Source organism: Filicampus tigris, chromosome 18 (genome assembly GCF_054856515.1).
Source record: "Filicampus tigris isolate MCC_2025a chromosome 18, RoL_Ftig_1.0, whole genome shotgun sequence".
Lineage (NCBI taxonomy): Eukaryota > Metazoa > Chordata > Actinopteri > Syngnathiformes > Syngnathidae > Filicampus > Filicampus tigris.
Genome location: NC_141234.1, coordinates 12,058,983 through 12,076,753, shown reverse-complemented (window position 1 = coordinate 12,076,753; position 17,771 = coordinate 12,058,983). Strand labels below are relative to the sequence as shown.

General features: G+C 42.3%; 1 protein-coding gene across 1 annotated transcript in view; it reads left to right on the top strand.

Moving 5' to 3' along the window:
* Positions 1-17,771, top strand: part of gatad2b (GATA zinc finger domain containing 2B) — a 57,378-nt gene that overhangs the window by 16,032 nt on the left and 23,575 nt on the right. Inside the window, exon 2 of the mRNA XM_086014773.1 lies at positions 15,814-16,194. Within this exon, the coding sequence (XP_085870899.1) occupies positions 15,815-16,194 (380 nt within the window). The 5' untranslated portion in view covers position 15,814. The remainder of the gene's footprint in view (positions 1-15,813; positions 16,195-17,771) is intronic.

Below are 17,771 nucleotides of genomic sequence, written 5' to 3'. Positions count from 1 at the left end.
TTGTCCATATTTAAAATAGCTTTTTTTTTTTTCATACATCCGTTTGGGAAGTGCGCGGTCCTATGTGACCCCCAGTAGCAGTGATGAAAAATTGTGGCTCCCTCCAGCATTTAACTTGCCCATCTCTGGCACATATGATCACACAGTTCTAGAATATGTCAGCTAACACAAACAATCACATGATACCCAGTGTGATATGTTGTGGTCATCTACGACTATTTATTTGTTTGTTTTTGTCAAGAGGTGCTATTTAACTGGATAAACCGAGCTCATTTGGCGCTTTCTTTTCGGTCCGCAGCGAATGAATAATTTAAATACCGAGCAGTTTGTCACTTGATCACTCTTTGAGTAAACAATGAACAACAAAGAGGAGATGCAGCAAATTACGCCAGCGAGATCAAACCACATTTGGATTGAAGTGTCTCAATTGTTGAACACACGATGAAAATGGCCATCAGATTAGCGGCTGCGACTAATTGATTCATAGGCTGAATTATTTCAGCCGTGTCGGATTGCGATGTCGGATGAAGACCTCTGCTGTGTGTGTCGGTATGAGATAAATCCCAGACGTTGGGCTTCTTTCACTTCCTCTGCTCTTTGTCTCCAACTTCACCATCACCCCTCCTCCTTCCCGCCTTCCCTCCTCCCCTTTTGCCACTGCCCCCACAACCCCCCCCCCCCATCAGCACCCTCACATGCATGCACGCCCCCACCCCTCAGGCGACAGCAGAGCAGGAATTGATTAGTGGCACCGCTTAAAAATAGACGACTAGTTGTCATAGCAACGCCCACAATGAGCTGTTGTCTAGTTAAATAAAGAGCATCGTTGTGTCTGAGCAGTAGGTGGAAGGTGTGTGCGTGCGCGCACGCGTGCCGTGCGTTCTGCGCGCGCGCGCCCGTGTGTGTGTGTATATTCATCGATGGCAGGTGAAGGTGGAGGTAATTATCTTGCTGCGGTTCTGCTCGATGTGACTTATGTATGGCGCCAAGTCTCTGATCGCTTTGGGCAACAGGAAAACACTTCTCAGCACTCATTGGCTCTGAAGCCGCATCACAATCATCAACTCCAAGCTGCATCACACAGTCCGTTGCAGCCCTTGTTGCTATGGGCGCCGTTCTGATCGGCCTCATTAGTGTCAAGTACTAGTCATATGCAAATGTATGATATTGGTCATATTCCCAACAGCCCTGTCCCCAACATCCTTCTCAGCCAAGGTGGCCTGTGCGTGTGGATGTCATTGCGTGCATGCGTGCGCGCACATTCAGGTATTTGCTCTCGAGATGCTTTTCCAGATGCTCGACCGGCGGGCTGAGCCACCGCATCCTGTTGGCACGCTGGAAGTGGTTTTGATCTTCCCCATTGCACGTTTTCAATCACCGGTCGAAGGAGCGGAGGTAGCGGCTGCGTGTGGCGCTCTCGCGAAGGATCGCGTACAGATGAGCGACAAGAGGTTTTCACACACTGCGGCAGTTCACCGTCACACCTGACCACTGGCCTCTCAGCTGTGTACCGCTGCTGAGTCACACACACACACGCACACGGAAAAAAGACAGCATCAATGAAGCAGAAAGCTGGTGTGACTGTCAAACATGTGTTGCGATGCTGTCAATCTGGTGTTCAGCAAAGCTTCGCTTGGCTTCCCTCTGTTGTTCTCGAACCTCCTGTGTACACTAGTTAAAAAGAAAATGGCAACTGCTGACCTCCATACTGCAGACCTCTCATGGCCACATACTGTGCCCTGTTTTATAGCATCCATGATGGTGTAGGTGGATGTCCAAGAGTTTTAAAGTGTCATGCATTTTATGACGTATCATAAGGTCTAATCGTACGTCATGTTTTATATTGCCTGAAGACCTATTCTTTCTTTCATATGACCTCTAATGAAGACATTACAACAATATATTTTGAAGTGAACTAGACACAAAGTTGAACCCGACCGATTAATAGGCCGGACGTTTTTTGGTCATTTTTCACTCAGTTGTGGAGTCAAAGAGGAAGTCAATTTTTCAAAAATATTTGCAATATCTATGTGCTTTCACTAGTCTAAACATGACATTCTGATTACTATTGCGTTTGTGGAATATGAGTTAAGCAACAAATCCACCTGTAGTTAGCTGTCTTAGAGGGCGGCCATTTTGACACTTCCGTCGACTGAAACTGACATCACAACTGGTCGGGGTTCGGGTAACGACCAATTATGGCTCAGCTTCAGAAAACAGATGAGCCGTGATTGGTCGTTATTTGAGCCCTGAGCAACTGTGATGTCATTTTCAGTTGACAGCAAGTGGCAAAATGGCCGCCCCCAGAGACGGACCAAAATGGGTGGATGTTCCTGCTTAACTCACATTCCGCAAAAGCAATATTAATCAGAATGCTGTGTTTAGACTAGTGGGCCTGCATAGAACATATTCTTGTAAAGACAATTTTGGGGTTGGCTTCCGCTTTAAAGAAATACTATAAGACAAATTATTGTAAAACAGTCAAAGTTCTGCCTGTAATTCATAACTTTATTATTGTAAGTGTTAAGGAACCAAAAAAAAGAAGTTAATCGGTCGAATAATTGAGTATCGGATTTTTGTTCTGCCAAATATCTGAATCGGCATAAAAAAAATCCTTACCAGGTCCTAATACAAAGTATAATTTTCATGACTGCAGACTTTTTTGGCATTCCTGAATAACTTGAAGAGCTAACATTTAGAACCAAATTATCCAAAATAAAATGAAAAGATTAGCAATCATCAACAACACTATCAACTTTTGCTTCAGCAATATAATGCAAATACACATATAATGTTTGTTTTTGCTTTTTTTACATTCCAGTGAAGCTGGGACAACTAAAGGTCAAACACAATCTGCTCTGGGACATTAGTCACCTTTTGGTTTTATTCATATTTTGAATCTTTTTTTTTCCAATTGGAAACTATGGAAATTCAGGGAGGAAACATAAACATTCATTAACTGCACAGGAAGCAGAGGCATGCAGCAGGGGCTCGCTCAGTCACCTGAAACTCGAACCGGCATCTTCCCCCACCATTGAATCCAACACATCAGGTGGTCATGGATTGATAGCTCCGCCCCTCCATGACGTGGAGCGCGCAGTACGATGACACTACCACAAAGTCGGTCATTGAACGAAACGTCACTCGGGTTCTGGTTGAGGGCGGAATTCCTCTCATTCACATCCTTTACGGTCTCACTATTATTGACTACGTGAGCATTAAAGTCCCCGAGCAAGACAAGGAAGTCCCCCGTGGGCCTGCTCTTCAGCACCCCTTCCAAGGACTTGTACGATTTACAGATGTGCGTTTAAAACCTTAGACAAGAGAGTAAACCATCTTTTCTAGTTTATTGAATGACCACTAGTGATTTAGAGGGATTGCTTTTGGCTAACTCAATCATTGGCAACACTATGTGGAAAACGTAGAATTTTTAAGAATGTGTTTCACTCCGGCAAAGCCTTAACTTGCATTTCTCTTTGTAGCAAAAAAACTGTTAATACATTTCCCAAAGTATTAATGTACCCAGTACTGAGCTTTTCCTAAACCGTCACATGATTATTGAAGGTTTGCAATTAGCATGTTTTTGCCTCAAGCTAAATGGCAATAAATGAGCCAAACTAATGTACAGTGCTCAACATAAGTGAGTACACTAACAGATCCATTAGAAAGAGGATCCTTTCAAAATTCGTACAGTAATACTCTTGAGGCTCCAGGAATAATCAGTTTAAGTGAAAACGCTCTCTGTTAATATCTTTCTGTGTTAACAATAAAATACGACACAATCTATTTTGAATAAGAATAATGCAAATCATTTTCTCATATTTGACTTGCTTGACGCCGTACAATAAACAACCACAACGTTGACCATAGGGTTTATGTTGCATCTTTTAGGCTTCAAATCCTTAAAATGTGTTGTACTAATACTCTGGGCCACTGCGGTTTTATCTTCAAGCTGTGGACTCTCAGCCAAGCCTGTCAAATTAGCCACTTCAGCAGGTGGAGTTGCGTTCGCCATGGCATAGTAAAAATGTGTAGTTTGACAATTAAACAAAGAGGGTAACTGTGACACAGTAGAAAGTGCTTCAAGCTGACATAGATGTACTTTATTAAAGTGGAAGTCAAACATGGCATTCTGATTAATATTGCGTTTGTGGAATATGAGTTAAGCAGTACAGCTCAGGGGGCTGCCATTTTGCCACTTGCTGTCTACTGAAAATGACATCACAGTTGTTGAGGGCTCAGATAAGAACCAATTAACCAACAAAAAAAAAACAATCAAGCTCAGCTTCAGAAAACAGGTGAGCCGTGATTGGTCGTTACCTGAGCCCTGAGCAACTGTGATGTCATTTTCAGTCGACAGCAAGTGACAAAATGGCCGCCCCCTGAGGTGGACAAAAACGGGTGGATTTTGCTGCTTAACTAATATTCCACAAACGCAATTGTTATCAAAATGCTGTGTTCAGACTAGTCAGTCTGCATAAAGCATATTCTTGTGGAGAAAATGTTTGGGTTGACTTCCCTTTTAATTCCATGAGATATTTAAGTCAGCAGCAATATTCACACAATGTATTTTATACACACATAATAGACTTTCAGTAAACATGTACTGGATATGCACTGTATCTATCTGATATTGGTTGCACATAGAGTATGTTAATCATTGTGATTTTTTTTTTTTTTTGGTAATGTTTGCTCATATGTAATGAAACGTTCACAAACATACACAGTTGAGAGTTGAATGAAAGCTGGCCCAAATCATTTATGGCAACAGAACTGAATGAATCCTTTTGACGAAAGAGCTCCTCTGCTTCCGCAGAGTACCATGGAGTGGATGAGATGGATTGTCCACGGAGAGCAGTTTGCTCAGTGATCGCTTGTCCCACACCGACTAAAATGTCTCCATCTTCACTCTCATGATGTCACCAGTCTTTTTTATTTATTTATTTATTCATTTTTTAACAAGTTTGTTAAGTTTATGTCCCTGCCGCAGACGCTGCCATCTCCCAGCAGATAACAGCATAGTAAATGACACTTGCTACACCAGACTGGTAGAGCTCCATTTCACATTTTACTGTTCACATTTATGGTTCTGAGCAGGCATTAAAGCTCATTCCCTACTTGTACACAAGAGTCCATGTTTGTAGTCCTTCCATTGTTGAAGTGACCAACCCCTTAGTGGTGGTCCTGGTGCTCCTAAAATCCGAAACAATGTAAGCAAGTGAGAAAAATGGTGTGAAAACATCAGTCCGTAATTTTTCAATGGGACCTTTTTTGCTTTCTTCCAATTGTATTATCTTACAGTAGAACCACCTCTAATAGTGCACTCACACTCTGTCAGTTCTATCATACTAGGCCTCAGCACAGTGACACCTTCCTCTTGCCGGCACTCATACACTCATACAAGCTTCAGCACTTTAGATACTGTATGTCATCACTTACACTTTGAGCCTGATTCACTAAGATCCCAAATAGCGGGCGCTAAATTTCATGTTTACTTTCTGCAACAGATAACGCGCTTGTTGGCAACAGGTGTAAAAGTAGTAGAGACTTACGTATCATCTTTGAGCCGTACGATCAAGCACCACGGTTCGGACCGGGCACGATTCATAGAATGGTTGTTGAAAAAGGAAAAAAAAAACTGCATGTTCACATTAAGTCAACATGATTAGTCCGCATTCATTATAATAGCAGGAGTGGTAGTTGAAAGCCCTCATGGATCACATAAGTCGCATGTACGGGAGCATTTTGGCATCTTGGGGTGAAAGGAGTCCTCAAATTAATGATACAGGGTTTTTTTTCTGCCTCTTGTCCCAACACTTAAGACGAACTTGTCAAGGTTCGCCGCAACCATACTCAACAAACACGCCGCCTCCGCAAAGGCTAACTTCAAAATAAAACTTACTAAATAATACATTGAGTCATAGATGCCAATGCAATAGCCTTGTAGACTTTTACTTTGAAGTTGGCCCGTGTGATGTCATAACTTGACCAACTTTGCTAACTTGACTTCCATTTTCGACGTTTTGGCTTGCCTTATCGCAATTTTAATTGACATTACATAGTTCACATCAACACAACACCATCCCGAAATCATATTCAGTCATTAATTTAGGACGCTAACAAAGCGCTAGTTAATTACGCAGTCATTGTATGATACAGCACAAGTCTCCGGCGTTAGTGGCTGGCAGCTAGCTGTTAGCATTAGCAACAAGTGCCCGGCTGGTAATTCAACAGCTGCTCCTTGGCTTGCTTTTTTTTTTACACTACTTTTTCAATATTGTAGACCTATATTACTTTGTAATACACTCCGCATGTTTAAAGGGAGGAAATGACAGCAAAATGACATCACAGGTGCTCAGGGCACAGCTAACGACCAATCAAAGCTCACCTGTTTTCTGAAGCAGAGCCATGATTGGTCGTTATCTGACCCCTGAGCATCTGTGATGTCATTTTCCGTTGACAGAAGTGACAAAATGGCCGCCCCCTGAGATGGCTAAAAATGGGTGGATTTTACTGCTTAACCCATATCCCACCAACACAATGTTAATCAGAATGCCGTGTTTCAACTAATGGGCCGACATTGAACATATGTTTGGGTTGACTTAAATTGCACTTTTTCATTATGGACAAAAGAAAAACAAGCTATATAAGACTTTGTCTTCATTCATTTTATAAAACACTTTTGCTCATTAAATAACTTTAAGAAAACATTCAGCTCAAAATGTCTGGCAGAATACCTTGTTATTTTATACACTGTACCGCGTGTAAAATAAGAATGTATCCCGCTTATATTCCATTAAATTGTGCTCTTAAATCTAAACAGCCATATTAGATGTTACGGGTTTATTTATTAATTATTTTATTTGTTTTTATGGGCTAAAGTGTTTTATAAATTAAATGAAGACAACGTTCTATTTTTCCTTTTTTTTTTGTTTTTTTTCTGATCTGAAAAACGACCTGATTCGTGACTCAAAATCTGTGTTCCTATCCGAACCGTGACTTATGTGGTCCATTGCACTACTAGTTGTTGCCATGGAACTTTTGAGGGAGCACAGCAGGCGCAAAATGAATTGAAGTGATTGAATTGGTCTTACTGCAAGTGTCAAAAAAAACATATCTGAGTTACAGAAAATAAATCGATCGCTCCTATAATTTTGGTGAAGCCAGCAACCACATAAAAGTTCTGCTTTGTTGTATTTAACTGGTCCCGTATGTGCTCATCCAGCATAACGTTTTGTTTCAAACTTGGGACAGCACATCCACAAAACTGCTGTGGGAGAGTCCAGCACCAATTGTCACAGTGCGGTGAATTAACTCAGACGCATGGAAATGAAATGAAGTTCTGTCATAGGTGAGATGGAATAATTCCTTCTTGTCACTGGCTCCAAGTCAACCTTTAGATTGGCTATCTTCAAATGGCGGACCGCGGTCAAGATTTGGACCAAGTTGACGACCCACGGTCAATTGTTGTTGAATAAAGTATGTGCACTGTCACGCTGTGTTTTTTATCTCCCACAGGCCACTCTCAGACTTTGTACAAGCTACACGCAGCCTTACGGTAGCCCCTGTTGTGATCACGTGACCACAATGAGCCAATCAAACAATTTGTTTTACAGATAGACGTGACTTGTATCAAAGTTCCGAACGCTGACCCAGAAAGCGTTTTTTAAAAATGAATGGACGGGCCAGTCCTTTTGTATTCTTCCAGGAGCCCACTCAAAACTGATGTGCCCTCTGTGTTGCGAGACCTTGGTTACAAAGTGGGAACTCTGAGTCCAGAACACGCGAGATAAGCAAGAGAACTTGAACTGCGCGGCATTTTAGTTCATGGCGGATGCAGACCTGGGTGACCCCAGTTAGTAAACCAGCTTCCACATCTGTTTGCATGCACAATCATGTTTTGTATGTGCAAACATTTTTTTTTTTTTTTTTTTTTTTGTAAATAAGGCCTTTTAATGAGAACCGATACGAGGGAAGATCACAATACGACACATCCTGGTTGGATTGTTGCATGAGCAAGCGTACAGTACTCAAGCCCACTTTCAACGGTTTTGAGGCCCATGAAGTGTACGGAGCAGCACGCAACACTCACACAGGATGATTGTCGAGTGCGCCCTAGCATGGTATGTTTTGACTAGCGTGAGCATGGCCTCAGTCACCAAAAAAGCAGCATTCGCATGCCAGTCATAGATCAATGTTGCACACATTCTAAGATAATGATTCTTAAATTCTCCGATTGGACAATTAAGTCATTCACAGCCAGACATTTTCAGACCTTCTATTACCCTAAGGTTTGAAAACATTAAAAAATATATAAATACGTTTCTGGGATTGAATGGCGGGACTGTGAAAAGACAAGTAAATCCGTCAATGGCAGTGAATGAGTTAAACACTGTTTGAGTTTTATCATATTCTTATCATCGCTGATATTGTTAACATTGACATGCTGTTCTATATTATGTGCAACGATTTAATAAAAGACAGAATAGCCATACAGACGATTAACCCAACACTTATAAAACTACTTCATTACTTTGGGTCAACTCTGTCATCACTACTGTCACTTCCTAGAGTGTTTGAAGAAATGCCCCCACACTAAGACACACTGTATTACTTAGTTGGAGATCCAATGTGGGTTTTTTTTTTTTTTTTTTTCTCAAGGCGCAAATTGTTTGCACAGAATAAGACATTGTCGAGCATGTGCACAACATCTTGCTGCTCACCCTATTTGACCCGACAGCCTGATTGTACACGCCACCTAAAGCTTTGCGCTGCCACAGTTGAACATGACCTATATGCCAGCAGTAAGAGCGCAGAATGCGGCTTTCATGCCGGTCTATATGATGCTGACTTAATCGGAGGCTTGAAGCATCTCAGGGGATTTTGCTTGGATTGGATTTTACTGTGGCGGCCATCTTGTGCATGTTATCGCAGTCAAACGTAGGATCTTAAAAGCCAAATTGTCTACTGAACTGAAGGATACAGAGGGGGGGGGGGGGGGAGTTTCTATTTTTTCTTTTCGTTTCTTTTTAACGTTAATTTTTAATTGAGCTGAGAGGTTTATGTTGTGTTGTTTCTTCCGGCGCTGTGATGCACACCAGGGCTTTCTAACAATAACTCTCTATGCAGTCTATAGTAATACAACATTTTATCTTTGAGTTGCCAAAAAAAAAAAAAAGGGTGTTGGCCATCTGTGTGAAATTGATTACATTTACTGCCGTGTAGGACAACTTCATGGAGGCTGTTTTTCATTGATTTTGTGCATCAATGCAAACAGGCTTTTTGTTCGTCCACCACTTTATACCTGCTTGTATCGACTGTGTTGATATTCTCACAACACGCCCCGACATGTCTGAACATGGACTGATCTGGGGAAATTTAACAAACTTTTAAGTGCTTGTTTTCCAAATTGTTTAATTTTAACTGGAGTGATTTTGGAGCATGTGGACTATTGTGAGGTTGGAGGGATTTAGCTTCTGGTAATGTTTATTTGTAATTGTTGACTTCCCGGCTAGCCAAAGTAATTTTAGATTTTTTTTTTTAACTGAGTCTAATCTGTTACTATCATAAAGCTTTATTTACTATATTAGCAATTTTTAAATAACATTTTAGATATTTTTTTTTTTTTACATGTTATACAAATTTAAGTATAAGTCAACTCTGGCGTGATTATATCTATAAATAATGCAATGTAAAATGTTAACATGGAGAATATACACAAAACACTTAAACATGAAGCAGCTGAGGCACTTACTTTGCAAAAAACAGAAAAAAATGTTCTTGTTTCTTGAGCTGCGAGAACAAAATAACATTTGTTTTATTTTTGCAGCCCTGAGTTAGGAGTCTTCGCAGCTTGTCCTTGACACATCACCTCAGCAGAACCTATTTTCTTGTATAATGCTCAACAACTGTATGATTGTTCATGTTTTTTTTTGTTTTTGTTTTTTTATAAAAAGTTGATAAACGGGTAAACTATTTTATTGATCAGATTGCACTTCAATTTTAGGATAGCAGTCTGAAGTTCAATTAGACATGACGAACCAATTTACAAGGCAGCCACACTGAGGAAAAAAAATAAATAAATAACTAAAACATGAGATCAGATCAAAGGATAAATATTTTCAGTTGACTCACGCTGGTAATGCTAATTCTTTATATACTGAACAATAACGTAATGTGCTGCTTTTATAAATATTTTCCCAAACTAAAATGGCAAACAGTCCTTTTGTACCTTTTAAGATTTTATGTTATTGATTGTCTATGTATGTCTATCTATCTGTTAACAGCCTAAAAATAACAGGTTATCAATAAATGGCTGGAATAGTAAAAGCCTTGAGATAAAGTTATGCTTTGGGTCAAGTGGTGACCTTAAAAAAAATGCATGCAAGTTTGAATGTCGGAGGAACAAAGGAAGAGGAGTCATTGTCTGGCAAATTAATATTAATGGTCCATGATAGCGTCATATGCATGACAGGGGTGGCTGGTGATTGGTGGTTAACTAGAAAGTGAGTGAGGTGTGAGAGCGAATGCAGACAATGCTAGGTTTGGGCTGTACATGCACGTTAAAGTGGGATGGAGAGACCTTCGAAGAAATTCCGTGCCTCCGTCGAGAGGCAACGATGTTTATATTTTAATCCTACTACTGTTACCTTGTGATCCTAAGAAGCCCAGCTGTGCAAGAATATGGAGGGAATAAACACAGAGACTAACAAAATTGTCCGTCCCGATGACTGAAAACGTACTGTGCAAGTCACTTCATAAAGTCGTTCCGGAGCTGATCTTCCTTCTGAATGTCGTTTTGGTTGTGATACATGCACGTGTGCTTTCGGTTTACAGGTGTCAGCATATACACGGAGACAATAACGGCGCTGTTGAAAATATACCGTATATTTAGAGACAAGTCTTCAAAGGTTGTGATTTGTATTCTTTGCGGAAACAAACAAGTCAAAAGAACAGTACATCATGTCTACATGTTAGCTACTCGCCTTGACACGGCTAGCCTGATTTATGCTTTTCCAAAGGTCAAAGCAAAGTACAAGTAACTATTACCTGGCCATCCGGGGTTCCAAGTATTACCAAGCCAGTACCATATAAAAGTGAACAACTGCTGGGCAAGTACTGGTTGAGCATTTTGTCTTTGTAATATTTGAAGACTGCGATTAGCTAGCGACCGTGCTTTTGGTGTATTTGCCCTAAGTCGGCTACGATTGGCCCCAGCTCATCCATGACCGTAATGAGGACACGCGGTATGGAAAATGGATATAGGAATGAATAAGTGAACATTTGTGAATACACAGCTAGAAAGGTCAAGCATAAACGTGCTACGTTAGCTTACTGCAATGTTATGCTCCCCAATTTGTTTCAGCGGTCCGTTTTCTGACTGCCCTCATTCTCCTCCCAAATAGTTTCTTTTTTCTTCTTACAAACGGCCACACACTCGCGCGTCTACTGCCGACTGATGTGTTCAATGTGGCGGGGTTTTTGCTATTTTGTGTGGGATTGCTTTCAAGCGGAGAACTGACCACCCCCAAAGCGGGGCGTGTAGAGCTGATGCGAGCTGTTACTGTACAGTTACACTGTCAGGACTTTGCTTCTAAACGGAACCTTTTGCCGCCCGCATGATAGTGTTTTGGATTCATGGCTGTACCAGACGCCCGCCACCGGTGCCATACAGCACCCAGCAACACCATTTTGACAGAAGGAACAATTGCATAAATGGGGGGCGGCGTGACATTAGCAACACTGGATCAGGAGTCGCATTTAAAAGTTTTTATCTTTGACAGAAGGTTAGAGAGTGGAGTCGGATACATCTGGCCCCTGCGCTTAAGTGATAAGCAGATGAAACAACCCATTTTAAAAAGTGAAACGGAACGCTTCCCTGATGGCGTCTGAAAAACCAGGGATCGAGGTGGTGGAGAGGCAGAAAGCATACTGGGAGGATTGGAGTTGCATCAGCCAAATAAATTGTCATGATGCAGACCATGCGTGAAATGAGCAGCAGATTCCACATTGCAGTTGCAAATGGCCTTATTACCAATCCACTCAGTCAGCTGGCACGCTGCCTGCTTGGCAAACAGCATTGACCAGGGTGTCGAGGCACAAGAGACCAGGACAGCAGGGTGATCTTTGCCATTTGTTTACAGTCGTGTCTGAGGAAGGGCGCCCGGTTCAATTGCGCAGACGACATTTTAGCAGCAGCCATCTGATCAACAGTCAGCTCTGTGCATAAAGAACGCGGTGTGTGTGAATGCGTGTGGGGGATGGGAGGAGGGAATTAAGATTTGGCATTATGTCAGAAGAGAGCTGCCATCCCTGTCTCCTTCCCCCCCCCCCCCCCCCCGTGCGCGCGCACTGGCTCGCACACAAAGCCATGCGAGGACAACGCTAGCAGAACGGGAAAAGAAACTAGTGTGTGTATTGTGGCGCTATCACTCTTTTATTATTTTTAATAAAGCCTCCCCCCCCACCCCGCGTCATAACGCCCTCCCTCCTCTGCCAACACGGTGTGTCACACATGCCTGCGCGCACATGTCTACACAGACTCCACAGTCACTCCTGATTGGCCCGCGTAACATGAACAAATGAAGCCCTGAGCCCTGGCTACATGTAAGGGGCCCTGAAAGTAAGCACGTGTTTATTTTTACAGTGAAAGAGGGGGAGGAAAAGACGACTGGTTTGAGGAATTGGGGGAGGGTAGAGGAGCAGGGAGGGGTTTCTTTGTGGTACTCTACAGCTGGAACAGAAAGAAGGGGTTACAAAACGCTGCCGTCTGTTGGAATGTTGTGCAGTACGTGGATGTCTGGGCTCTCAGGATGTCGTTTCTTTTCGGGTTTTTTTGACGATGATGACCGTCTCCACCACACACTGTCGCGGCTCTATGGAGTCAATTTTTAAGATGGAGAAGTCTACCTGTGCGACCTGGACCTGTGATTTATGAAAAGATGAAAAGTGGCGCCATGTCTACCCTCCATTAACCTCCACCCCCCCCCCTTTTTTTTACTTTTCTTCCAAGCTGTGTCTCCTGTTTCTTTTCCTTTATTGCGTTGGCCTGGCACAGTGCCCAAAAGCCAGAGGGGTGGGGTGAGTGGATGGCGGTGGGAGGGATTATGAGACAGGATGGGGTGGGGTTGAGGAGAAACAGGAGAAAGAGTGTGGCTTGTGTAGCAGCTGACTGAAACAGTCATTATATTATGTAAAGGCAGTCGGTGGCGATGGCCGCGAGGAGGAGGAGGTGGAGGGTGGAGGGGGTGCCAGCTAGTGACGTGCAGCGCAAGGTCGCCCCTGATTGGCTCATCAGCACCATTCTCAGTGGCGCTCTCTGGCTCATTAAAGGTGGAGGCTCAACAGAGCAGGAGCTTCTTGTGTTTTTCTCCCGGCAAATGGAGGCGACCACTCGGCTCCACAACTGCGTCACAAATTAATTAGCGACAAAGTAGTAACAAGGAAGGCTTTTTTGTGTGTCATTACACCCCCCACATCTTTGTTAAAGAGGATAATGTTGATGTGAGGAGGATACCATAAATGTCAGAGGAGGGCACAGTGGGGGTGGGGGGGTGGGGTTGGGCGGGGGGATGGGGTGACAAGAGCGAACGCATCTCACAATCGATTGGGGCAAACGATGGAACATGGGATGTATTGATAACAATGTCATTCAAAGCGATTCCTTAAATTACAAAGCGTACGTTTTAGCTTTCAGTTTTGCTAAATGTAAGTGACAGTCAAGGTACTGACTGGCAGCTTTTTTTTTTTTTTTATTGATTGTTGTTTGACCTTTTATAGACGCCTTTGTCATGGGATACACCCACAGAACAAGACACCAGTGTCTCAGCACTTAAAGTGTGAATGATTTGGATTTGATTAGATAGTATTTTTAGAGGTAGCACTGCCTAAAGAAGTGGAAGAACACCACTCAATGAATTGGTACGTTTGTTTTTGTTGTCAAAGCTCACGTTATACAACATAGCATTTTTGATTGCGCCAGATCAGTGGCATTCGACCGCGCCGCTCTGTGTGCGGCGGGCCTAAGTTCAAGTTGGAGCGAATCGAGGTCAGATTCAATTTGTTCTCACAGTTGAACTTACACTAGAGTTAATTTAAGGGGGAAGTTGACCCCAAAGCCGACAAAAAGTGACAAAATGGCAGCCCCCTCTCATCATTGCAAGACACATGAAAGCCCGCATGAAGGGAAAATAAGATTCTCTGGTCTGATGAGACCAAGATTGAACTTTTTGGTGTTAATTCTAAACGGTATGTGTGGAGAAAACCAGGCACTGCTCACCACCTTTCAACAGGACAATGACCCGAAGCACACTGGCAAAATAACAAAGGAGTGACTTCAGAACATCCCTGTGACCATTTTTAATTGGCCTAGCCAGAGCCCTGACCTAAATCTGAAATCTCTCCATCTCTGGAGAGACCTGAAAATGGCTGTCCACCACCGTTCACCATCCATGCTGACAGAACTGGAGAGGATGTCAGCTGAAGAATGGCAGGGGGTCCCCAAATCCAAGTGTGAAAAACTTGTTGCATCATCCCCAATATGACTCATGGGTGCACTAGCTCAAAAGGGGGCTTCTACTCAATAAAATACGTCAAGGTGTGAATACTCTGTTTTTCTTTTTTAATAAATATGTAACAATTTTTACATTTTTTTTTTCTCAGTCTCTTTTACCCTAACGTTTGAAAAAAATTGAAAAAAATATAAATTCCTGTGATTGAATGGCTGGACTGTGAAAAGACGAGTAAATTCGTCAATGGCAGTGAAGGAGTTAATGAGAAAAAAAAAGAGCTTTTTTTATTTTGGCAAATGGCTGCAATGACACAGTGAAAAATTTCAAGGTGTCTGAATACTTTCCGTACCCACTGTGGGTATTTTACTTTTTTGTAACATACCTTCATCATGTAACGTGTTAAGATCTCAGGTTTTGGATAGGTGTGTGTCATGCGTATGTTCGATGTTGCTCACCGTGGGCCAAAGAATGCTCAGAGAGTTTGTGTGAATGCTCAGTCGCATGGAAAATCAGAGGGAACATTGCAGTGAGGTATTCTATGCTCATCCCATCCACTGACGTATCTGGCCAGTCACATGACCAATCGTATTCATAAGACTCATCTTGTTGTTATTCTCTATTTAACTAACCTCGAATATTATTGGACTTCTTAAATAAATGAATTTGCATCAAGCTGCCCCTATTTGGCGTGTTTTCTACACATTAGAGCATCACAAGTAAGGGCATTTTCCCTCACAGCGGAAATCCCAATATTCATCACTGTCGAGTTCAGAGTTCCAAGCTATTATTAGCACGCTCTATTTAACCCACTTCTGTCTGAACGATCAGCTGCTCATATTTTCTGATTATCCGTGTTGCAGTGATTTTTACTGCACTTCCGTGATACTGGAAATAGAACACTTATACATTATTCAATGTTTAACACTTGTTTTTCCAAGTCTGTAATTGACTAAAATGAGTAATCACTTGTTGTTCAAACAGGAGGTTAATTGTACCTTTGTTTTGGAGGATCGTTTTCATCAGCATATTCATCCATGTTTGGTGCTCTTGCGTGTATTTCTGGCGCATAAGCGGCGTATGTGGGTGTAAATTGAGAAGAACTACAGTGTGTTCACCGATGGAACATGTCACCGAGTGTGTGAGTGTGACTCACTGATGCATTTTTAATCATCTTGGGTTGATTGGAGTGCCCAACGGCAAAGTACTCCAAGGAAGGAGAATGTCATGCATACTGGGTTGAAGGTGGCTTCCAAATCACATCATTTTCTCAATTCTAACCCTCTTGTTGTGTCCTCTCCTTCAGGATGGAGCAGATGTCTGAGGAGGCGCTAAGGCTGAACTTGTTGAAGCGAGGTCTGGAATCGCCCAACGAGCGAGAGGAGGCGTTGGCCAAGCGCCTCAAAATGGAGGGCCACGAGGCCATGGAGCGCCTCAAGATGTTGGCGCTGCTGAAACGCAAAGATCTCGCCGACCTGGCGGCCCTGGAGGTCGCCGGGCCTCTGGGAGACGGAAAGGGCCCCGGCGCGAGCACACTCCACCACCAGAGCCTAATGGGTGCCGCTTATGAGGAGAAGCTAAATGGCAGTCTGAGATTGGGAGGACACGGCGGCCATGTTGGACCCAGTAAGAATGGCAAGGAGAACATCATGGATGAGCCGGTGGACATGAGCGCAGGGCGGAGATGGTGAGTTCATCATTCCAATAGTATCGTCAAAGTCCTCAAATTGATGATGCAGGATTTTTTTTCTGCCACTTGTTCCAACTCTTCAGACAGACATGTCAATGAACACGCAAAGGCTAACTTCAAAATAAAGCTTAAAAAAATAATACATTGAGCCTTAGTAGACTTTTACTTTGAAGTTGGTTCGCGTGGTGGCGTAACAGCTAACGGGACTTCCGTTTTTGACTTTATGGCTTGCCTTATCGCTGTTTTAATTGACGTTACATAGTTGCCATAACATAAACACAATGCCATCCTGAAATCATATTCAGTCGCTAATTTAGGACGCTAACCAACTGGTAGTTAATTACGGCGTCATAGTATGCTACGGCACAAGTCTCCAGCGTTAGTGGCTAGCAGCTAGCTGTTAGCATTAGCAACAAGTGCCTGACTTGATATTCTGATTAATATTGTGTTTCTGGAATACGAATTAAGTAGAAAAAGCCACCTGTTTTTATCCATTTTAGGGGTCAGACGTTTTGTCATTTTTGTTTTTGTTCTCAACTGAAATTGACATGACTGTTGCTCATGGCTCAGGTAAGAATCTGAAGCTAAGCCGTGTTTGGTTGTTACCTGAGCCCTGAGCAACTGTGATGTCATTTTCAGTCAACAGCAAGTGACAAAATGGTCGCCCCCTGAGATGAATAAGAACGGGTAGATTTTTCCTCTTAACTCATATTCCACAAACACAATATTAATCAGAGTGCCGTGTTTAGACTAGTGGGGGCGCGTAAAACATATTATTGTCAATAAAATGTTGGGGTTGACTTCCCCTTTAAACACATGCAGTATGTTGGTACTGCTGTAAACCGTACATCCCTTAGTATTCTTTATAGTAGCATTTTATTTATTTACTTTACTTTTACTGTAACAATAACCCCAAAAATAAAACTTAAAAAAAGGGAACAAAAAAAAGAATGGAACTGAAAAAAATGGTTTGCTATGAATGTATTTGTGAAGTTTTCGATACTGTATGTTACCAGTTTTAATGCATCTGAGCTAAGTGTCAAATGGCAAGTCTCCTTTTCTGAGTCAGTGGACAATGCCTTTCCCTCTCCACCACTTCATAGTCACTTGCTGACAACTATCTAATATACTGTCCAGTGGTCCGTGTGTAAAGATGAGATGTAATGACCAGGACTGTTGATTCTCAGAGACGCATTAACCACTCTGGTGCTCCACACAGTCCTCACGACATTCTTTTACATTTCTAAATCAGAAATGGTTTGTCACTTCAAAGTTCAAGAGCTGTTTATGTGTATGAGAGTTTCCTCGGGTGGTCTGGTCACCTCACAGTATAATTATACACAAATAATGATGGTTTAACAGCAACATTGGAGGACTTGACAATAACATGGCCAGCAAAAATTTCGGTTTAACTTAGTGTCATCTTGCTCCACATATTAAATCAATATGTTGCCGTACTCTTGATTACTCTTGATCTACTTTTGTGTCTCAGACTTAAAAAAAAAAAAAAAAAAAATCAGCCCAAGCTGTCGCGGTGGCCTTTGGCAATCATCTAAAATATACACATTCACATT